Source organism: Neophocaena asiaeorientalis, unplaced genomic scaffold, assembly GCF_003031525.2.
Source record: "Neophocaena asiaeorientalis asiaeorientalis breed wild unplaced genomic scaffold, Neophocaena_asiaeorientalis_V1.1 scaffold5, whole genome shotgun sequence".
NCBI classification, from domain to species: Eukaryota; Metazoa; Chordata; class Mammalia; order Artiodactyla; family Phocoenidae; genus Neophocaena; species Neophocaena asiaeorientalis.
Genome location: NW_020174698.1, coordinates 2,257,498 through 2,266,959, shown reverse-complemented (window position 1 = coordinate 2,266,959; position 9,462 = coordinate 2,257,498). Strand labels below are relative to the sequence as shown.

At 35.4% G+C, this 9,462-nt stretch overlaps 1 protein-coding gene across 3 annotated transcripts in view; it reads right to left on the bottom strand.

Annotated features, from left to right (window-relative positions):
• The window catches only part of AHI1 (Abelson helper integration site 1), a 204,351-nt gene that overhangs the window by 76,717 nt on the left and 118,172 nt on the right, over positions 1–9,462 (bottom strand). For all 3 annotated transcript variants that reach the window (XM_024759139.1, XM_024759138.1, XM_024759140.1), the window contains one exon: positions 6,724–6,779. In XM_024759139.1, coding sequence (XP_024614907.1) covers positions 6,724–6,779 — 56 coding nt within the window. The remainder of the gene's footprint in view (positions 1–6,723; positions 6,780–9,462) is intronic.

Genomic DNA, 9,462 nt, shown 5'->3' with positions numbered 1-9,462 from the left:
CGAACCCGTGTCCCCTGCATCGGCAGGCGGACTCTCAACCTCTGCGCCACCAGGGAAGCCCCTCCCTTTGATTCTTGACCTCAGGCTTGGGATATGTTCTTGTCCATATTATCTGGCCATCTCTTGTGGTGAAATAATATTCAATATCTGGTATACAGAAAAATATTGAGTGGAATGTGTCTCAACTCATTTATCCCTCACAACAATCCTTGAGGTAGGTATCACTCCCACTTGCAGACAAAGAGGTAAAGAACCCTTCCTGAAGTCGTATGGAGTAAAAGTGGCCAAAGCAGGACTTGAAGCCAGGACATCTGGTCTGGACTCAGTGCTCTTAAGCCCTCTTCTAAAATTACTCCTCAATGCTAGAGACTACACATGTTTAGGGAACTACAAGTAGCTCAGAGTGGCCAGCATTGAGTATTGGGGAAAAGTTGGAAGTAAGTCTACAAAGGTAGCAGAAGGCTTCCGACCACATGCTAAATAGCTTAGCTTTCAACTGGTAGGAGATGGGGTGCACCACAAGATCTTTAACATATGATCACATTTATGCCTTGGATAAATAACTCTGTGGAGAATGAATTTGGGAGGTGAGTCAGAGGAGACTGGTTCCTGACTGAGCTTTTTCTAAAGACTGGATATCTGCCCCTTTCCTGGACGGGGCCTTTGGACACCTGTTGTGAAGAGTCTGCTTGCTTTCCACTTATAATGATACACAGGACTTCCCACAACCGAGGTCTGAGGCTTCTGACCACTGGATCTCCCTTCAGGACCCCAGAGCTGTTCAGTGTGGCTCTATCAAACACAACAAATTTAGATCTTCAAACTCATCCTCTTTTCTGAGGTTCAAGCCTATATTCTCAGTTCTCTACTGAACATTTCTACTTGTTCATGACTTCTGGCTACCTGAAATTTAACATGCCTAAAATTGAATCTATTATTCTCTAAAAATCATCCTTCATCCCTATTTTTTAAAAAATCTGTTAAAAGAGTCATCATTCTCTCAGTAACCTATGTCTCCAGCCATCATTTACCTCTTTTTCTTTTGAATTTCTATCATCAGTTCCAATTTCCAAATCTTTCTCATAAGCACACCTCTATTTCCATTTCCATTGCCCCTTCCTTATCCAGACCCTTAGCACCTTGAATGTGGATTAATAGTAGCGTCACAGATCATTTACTTTCTTCTAATCTCCACCTACCTGCAATTTCATGAGCTGCTTTTATTTTAATTTTTTAAAAACATTACCCCTTGATCATCTTATTCTCATGCTCAAATGCCTTACTGTTGCTTATATTGATAAAGTCTTAATTTTTTACCTAACATACAATGATCTTTATAAATCATGCCCAAATTACCTTTTCTTAATCTATCTCATGTTCTGAAATGCTCTGCTTCAGGCAAACTGTCTCCATCTATAAACTCTGTGTACTTTCCTTCTGTGATCTTCTGTCACACTGTTACTCTGGTCTAGAACATCCTATTCCTTTTAAAATCCCATCTGTCCTTTATGATCCAGTTTAGCACCTTCCTACTCTAAACAGACTTCCCAAATCACTACAGCTCTGGGAATTCCTAAAGCACTCAAGGCCCATCCCATATTCCTATACTTGAGTACAAGCTGCCTGGTTGACATGACATCTGTACTATATCGCTCTGAACTTTTATCCATTTGATGTATTGAGATATAACTATTTACAGTTCACTTTTCTAATTAGACCAAGAGCTGCTCAAAGACACAAAGCATGTTTTATACTTTTTTGTATTTCTGCTTTCCCCCATACCACTCCCACACCTACCCAGCACTTGATACTGTACTGTCCTATGGGCACCGTGCACCTAATGTTTGCTGATAATTTAGAAAATAAATTCCTATTATGCCACTCTTATGTTCTAGTCCTCCAGTAATATGACACTTTCAGAATTTTAAAACTTTCTCAGGTAGAGAAATTTAGCAAAGTCAGAAGAGAACTGGTGGAAAAAAGTCTGAGAAAAACAAATGTCAGCAGAGTATGCTAATGGGAAAAATCAACATAAGCTTCATAATTTACAATATCTGGAGAAAAATTAATGTGCAAATACTTAAGAAAAATATATTATGGATAACTCACAAGTGGTCTTAAAAAAGAATGAATTTATTGCATTTACATTTGAATTTCCATAGAATTGCTCTGAATTGCTACTTTATTGATAAGTAAAAACAGATTCTTTTATGACAAGTTATAAAAGCTTATAGTTTATCAGTTCCCTCTCCACCCTACAATTGCCTTCAGGAAGAGATTGGCCATAGGTTCTATTTTATGAGTTTTATATGGGCACATTCACCCTAGTTTACATACTATGAATTCCCGGAAAATTCTAGAGTGGCTGTCCCCAACAGTATGTTAAAATGTGAAAGACATATTTTATGTAAACATATGTATACATTTATTAAACTAATGTGCAATAATGCAATATGTAGCAATCTTGTGAACCTAGAGTGGGCTAAACAATGATAATAATCTAACAACATAAACAACTCAAAATGCTGTAGAATGAATATCATATAATCCATAATCATATAATCCAAAAGAGGCTCAGAATAAAGTTTAATTTGTATGTATATTTATGAATAAGTTTACTGTTAAGGGCAAGCAATACCACAAACATCTCAGATATATTTTCATAATAATAAAATACTCTAAAACACAGTAAAGTTTACCATTGACGAAAAATCATGTGACAAAAATTTATCAATCAAGCCCTTAGAAAACCTAGAAGGAGTGTAACCGCAGAATGAATGAACAGCTTGTTAAACTGGTCTTATAACAATGAAGAATAATGAACCAACATTTAAATTTCCAATCAAGCTAGGGTATTTTAATTCTTAATAATTCATGCAACACTTTAAGAGATGGCAAAAGTGTTCCATAACTGGTATAATTCTGATGAGACAGGCAGGAGTTTGTTTCAACCTGCTGTGGTAGATGTGTAGACCTCTACGAAAACATAAGCTGTAATTTTATAAACTGACAAAAAATCCCTTTGTTAAAAGAAAATTCGTTCTCATTAGTGGGGGTTGTAGGATCACTGAATAAAATAAGAAGAAAGAAATAGTATAAGTTAGGGTTACAGGTTTGGAATGCAGAAGTTTTACAAAAATGATTGACTACAATAGGCCATGTTGATGTTATTTGAATTTTATCGTACCAGTTTTCACTGGAAGAAATTCAAAAACAGTTCTCCTCAAATCACTAAAAATACTTTGTATGTTCAACATGGCTTACCATGTTTTAATTCCACCAGAAAGTAGGAAAAGCTATGGGAACTGCTGTGCATATGACTGTACACTAAAAGGCAGGTATGTTTTAACTAAGTCCTTCGTGTAATAACCTAAAGTAAGAAAAGACCAGACATGTGGGTGGAAGACTTCCTTATGCTAGCTGCTATTTCTCTTTGATTTGCAAATAAGTCCTCCATTTAAAGTAACTATGGGACTCAAGCCTATGCTGATTTAACTATTAACTTACTTTTACACCTGCCTTTCAGGGTTCAGACAATGACCTCTGATTAATCTGAGTCTGATATTATCCTTAACTTGCTGGAGGCTATAAGCAGGTGCAGCAACCAGCTCTTAAAGTGGCATGATCTAATTATCTTCATGTAATCTAATATTATGATTGTATGATGTCTTATTTGTTTTTCCTATAATAGTAACACGTCTGAGTGAAGTCCAAAAATCAGTGAAAAGAAAGCCACACATTTATGCATCAAATCTGAGCTAAGACATTATGTATAAAGAAAATAAAAGAAAATCTGTAATACATGAACAGGCAAAACACGCTACCTATACAAAGGAATAACTATCAGACTGATTTGAATGTCTCTCCTGAAATACTCAATGACAGAAGGCAAAATGATGATCAATTTCCACAACGTTTTGAAGGGAAAAGGTTATATTCAAATAATTAAAAGCCCTGGCAAGCTGTCTTATGCAAAGACAAATGAGAGATATTTTAAAATATGCAGATTCAGGTAATATAATTCTCAATTTATATTTCTTGAAAAAATAACTTGAAAATATACTCTTAGATATGAACAAAATTCAGAGCTCTGAATGCAAAGAAAAGTAAGTAGTGATTATAGCCAGTTAAGCAGGAAGGTTTGATTCTTTTTGGTGGAGGGGGTCATGCCATGTGGGGATATTCTGTTTTGCTTTCTATTGAAGGAACCTCAAACACAGATATGGTATTATTTATGTCAAAAAGAAAAAAAATTCCAAACAAAAAATTAAAATTCATGTAATAAATGAAAAAAAAAGGGAAACAAGTAAATTAAAAAGAGAGTGAGAAAGAACACAGAACCAAGGGACAAAAGGGGTTTTGTTCTCAGGCTAACCTATATTCACTTAAAGAACACTACTGCATCCCACTGTAACGCTATAAGATCAAACTATCGTAACCATATATTTACAGAAAAGTTCATTCCAACCTGAAACGTCAAGAAACACATCTTTCCCTATCACAGAGGCCTAAGAAAGTCTTGCTTCCCTCCGCTGCTGAATTAGTCGTAAGTAGCATCTAGCACCCTCCTAGACCCCAGCCATTCATGGTAGGACTTAGAGCCAAAGGAATTGTAGAGAGGCAGGCTGGAAACTGGTGGCTAGGTATGAGGACAAGAGTCATTCAGAGCCTCAGCCATTCTGAAATCCTGGCCCACTCCCCTTCTACTTTTTTTCTCAGGCCCAAAGAGTCTCTCTCCTTTTTAGCCAGTATAGTACAAAGTTTGAACTCACAAATATCCCACTCTGTAAAACTTTTAGACAGACTTTTTCCTATTTCTTTTATCTCTAAATATTTTCTTCTCTTAAACCCTTTAGGGAAAATAAGGGCACACTGACACAAAGGATGAAAAATAGGTAAAATTATATTTCTGTGAAAATCAGACTTTATCTGTCCTGGGGCCCAGCAGAGATTGGGTAATGAACAGACTTGTGATTCTATTTAGAGATTATGGAGAAAGGGCCAAGGTTAACTGTCAGCAAGTTGGGGACCTATAGGGGAGAGGAGAAAGGTTGTTGAATATGCTTAAGCTGTAGTAAAGAGACAGAAGGAGAAGAGCTCAGAAAAAGACATCAGAAAGGAAGACTGGCTCAAGTCAAACCTGGGGATCTAATGAGTGTTACGGGAGCGTCTGTATAAACCAAGTATTTTAAAACTTATCAACTATACAGAGTAGAAGTGTTATTAATATATTAGGAGCCACCATTTAATAATCCAACTGGGAGAACATAACCAAAAACCAACAATACCTAAACTATTATGCATTAGATTTTGTTCCTAATTCACAGGAGCAATTTCGAGATCAGGGCACTACTGTAAAGTTTGTTCATGCCATTATTTCTCATGATTTCATGAATATTTGGTTCTATTATTTTATGATTTAATTCACATGGGAATCTGCCATCAGCCTACAGGGTGAAACAAAAAAACCTGGCAGGTTACACTTTTCTGAGCTCCAAAGTGTACAAAACACCCAGAATGCAAACAAGGTGCTGCAGGAAAGCCTACAGGAATAAAATAAATTTCAAAAGTATATAAAATAGTCAAATGAGTAGATTATTCAAATACCTTAAAATAATTAATTTTCCATAATTGCTAGCTTTCCATTTTTAATATTAATGAATAAAATTTACATAATGTTACGGCTATTCTTTTAGCATACTTACTAAAGGATAACTGGAACACACACACTATATCCATATACCTTTTTATGATTATGCTAATGATTAATTCCTCAAACACCAGTCGTTTCTGAAGCCCCACGTATTAAGTTACCAAACATGCTGAATCAATTATACAGATTTATAACAAATAGAAAAAATGGAGTCAATTTGTCCATGAGGAAAATATTAATTATCAATAAAATTCAAATATAGTTTAATACTTTTTTATTTTCTTAAAAAAGGTATTACTAAATCTTTCTCACAATAGGAAATGCTGAATTATACGGAGTACTTGAAAGATTTATTAGATAGAAAGGATAAGAAACAAGAATATGCTTAGTGGAGAGATATACTCTAGTCTATTTCTTGTGAATCTTTCAAGTGGGAACCAGCAACTGAAGTGTATTTCATACATACAACTACTATATACAGAGATGAAAAGGGAAATTTATCTGTCTTCCTTTTATATTATTTTCTATAACTATTTTTAATATAGTAAATAGATACTATAATTCTTAAATGCCTTTTGTTGTCTGGTAGTAACAGTAGTGGGGTAAAAGAGTAGATTTCACTTTTATAATAATAAGGCATAGTAGTCTATGAGAGAAATGAAGCATAATGGCTTACTTTCACTATTACAAAACATTCACTCTAAATAATGATGCTAGTGCAGAAAATAACACTCATTTTTACAAGGGTGTAAATCAATTTGCATAAAGATTTACAGTACTTTATCAAAAGTATAAAGTATTTTAAAATTAAATACCATTCTATTCATAACATTAATATAAAACAAGTACTTGTAAAAATGATACAGCATCTTATTTTCCTATATCTTAGTAAAAATTGATAGGTTATCTTGATTAATTAGAAAACATAAGGTTAATTTTCTTAAAGGGATATAACTCTTGGCAAAAGGTAGGTTACAAGAGCTTTCCACAATGGCATTTTGTGTCACTATAACCAGTATTATTTTGTGCCTTCTTAACAGTTTTAACAATGTAGAAATAGATTGCCTTACCGTTGGTGCTGTATCTACATGGTGGTTACAAGGCTTTCTTTCTATACTGATAATCCCTGTGAAATGAAAAGATTGTGAATATTTGCTTATTATACCTATACATTTTATTTTGAAAACATTTATGTCAGCAAGACATGACTCCTACAGCTTACAAGAAAAAAGCGTCCTTGGATGGCAGAATCCTTTAAAGTGGTATCATGAATTCTTTGGTCAGAAACAGTTGGAGAGTTTAGCTAACTAAGAGACCTGACTCAACGTGAGCTAAGCCAATTTCTTCATTCAAGTGGCATCCAGCAATAGCAGAAGATGTGCTCTTATTCTGTTCTCAGCTCAAAAATTATACCATTATCTCCCTCTGCTACATTTCTTCAATGAAAGTTTTGCCTCTGTCTTGAGGTCATCAAGTTTTCATAAAGAAATATCACAAAGTCTATGAAAAGAATCGCTTCCTTGTTTTCTCAAAAACAAAAAATCTATTTGAATTTCTCTTTGATCATCTGATTTCCTACTACGATACAATCGGCTATCTATTCAATCACCACAGAGTACTGAAGAAAAAAAAGTTCCCTTGATTCTCTCCTTTAAAATGACAATATAGACTGCTAACCTTGAGAAAAATCATTTTATCATGTATAGATTTATCTTTTTGTTCCCCATGTCCTCTACTGCATTTCTTTGTAATAAACAGCTTCTAAGGATGTAACACATTGCATCTCATCTGGAAGATACTGGTTCAAAATCAAGCTCAAGTTTAAAATGAACACAGGTATGGCTCTCATTTACTTTTCAATCTCTGTCAATCAGCAGACCAACATGTGAATAGTTAACACGTGAGTAGTTTAACAGTTTGTTAAATAAGGCTAAAAGCTTAACCACGCAGGGGTGGTTAGAAGTGAGAATTGCAATGCACTGTTAAGAGCAAATAGCACAATTCCTAGTTGAAACAAAACACTAGTTCCTCTCATTTATAGGCATTTAACTCATTTTTTATTCTTAGATAACACTGGCCTTGAAAAGTTTTTTTTAAAACCCAAGAAAAACATTTTTGAAAATATTCAAATAATGCTGATTCTTATTGTAAGACTTTACACTGAAGTATACAGAACTAATGGTGAAATCCTCACCTCCTCAGCCCTCATGCTCTCACAACCCTCTCTAGCTGCAACCGCTAAGAATAGTCTGGCACGACACACTGGCTTTAGAATGAGAGTGGTCATACCACGGGGTTCAGGAATTAGCAACATCTTACATACGTGTTCTCACTACTATAATCTGACTGCCATAAAATAGGCCTAGGCTGACTACAGATTTTAAAATTCTTATCCAATTAGAAAGTAATTTCAAAATGATGAAAATTAAAAAAAACTAAAAAACCCCCAAATCTACATCCTTAGCTTATGAAAGTACAAAGAAAAAAATTACATGTTTTACAGTTTCAACTTCAGGATAAGAATGTGTTGAAAACTAGAATTTTAAAATGAATTTTCTAAAGGTATTGGGTTGGCCAAAAAAAATTTGTTCGGGTTTTTCCATAACATCTTATGGAAAAACCTGAACGAACTCTTTTTGGCCAACCCGATATAAGCTTAGTTTTAAATTTAGACTGCTACTGAAATAATATCATTTAGAAATACAATCATACATGTTTGTTTAAGCTTTCAACAGAGAATATACAGAAAGGAATAAGCTTAAGGAAAAGCATCCCCAAATATTTTGCTATTTTACCCCCAAAAAATCTATATTTTATTTCACTTTTATCTGATCAAACATTCCAGATGTTTCTGTGAAAAGTATTTCTTGGATGGGGCTGACATTTAAGTTAGCAGACCCTGAGTAAAGCAGATTGCCTTCCATAATGTGAGTGGGCTTCATCCAACCAGATGAAGGCCTGAAAAAAGACTGACTTCCCCTGAAAGAGGGAATTGTGCCAACAGACTGCTTTCACCAGGGTATGTCCAAGTGTGTCTTTGTTATTATTAATCTTTCTTGGGACTTGATAGCCCTTTAATCTGCAGAATCTTATCATTCTCCTGCTCAGGGAAGTTTTATTCTGTTATGTTTAATTCTGCAGCCCATTTTATTTTTACCTTCATAATTTTTTATGTTTTGATAATTATGCCACTTAATCTTCTAGGTGAGCATCTTCTTTTTCACTTTGTCTAATGATTTTAAAATCTGAAATCATGTTTAGTTCCTTTCCAGAGGCCTACAAAGACTAAGGCCAGAGGGATGGCAAATGCTGGACAGTATCTCAGAAGATGAAGTTTTTTTTCTTCCTGGGATCTCAGAGCCAGTGTGTCAGGCAAGGTGTGGGAATGGGAGGGCTGTGTCTTCCTTGGTGCTGAGCAAGGAGCTGTGCATGGAAAACAGGCCTCTTCTCAAGGTGTGGGCAGAAAATGGACTTTCCAGAGTTCACTGAGGGCTCTCAGCCAGCAGAAGCTATAAATCCTCTGGGTAACTGGCTATTATCTGTCAGTTCAATGTTTGTAGTACACCAAGGGCCTGGCAGATCCTATGGACCACAATGGTCCTTAAACAGAGGCCTATACGCCCATCCACCTGGAGGAGTTTGCTTCTAGGACCAGTTACTGGGAGATGGCTGTAACCTGCAACTGATGAGACTTGAGAGGAGAAGCTTAATCCTGTGCCTTAGCACAGGGGTAACAGTTGCACAGGTTTGCTTTCATTTTTTTTGCTATAGTTCAGGCCTCCAGCAGAATAGTTGGGACCACAACCATG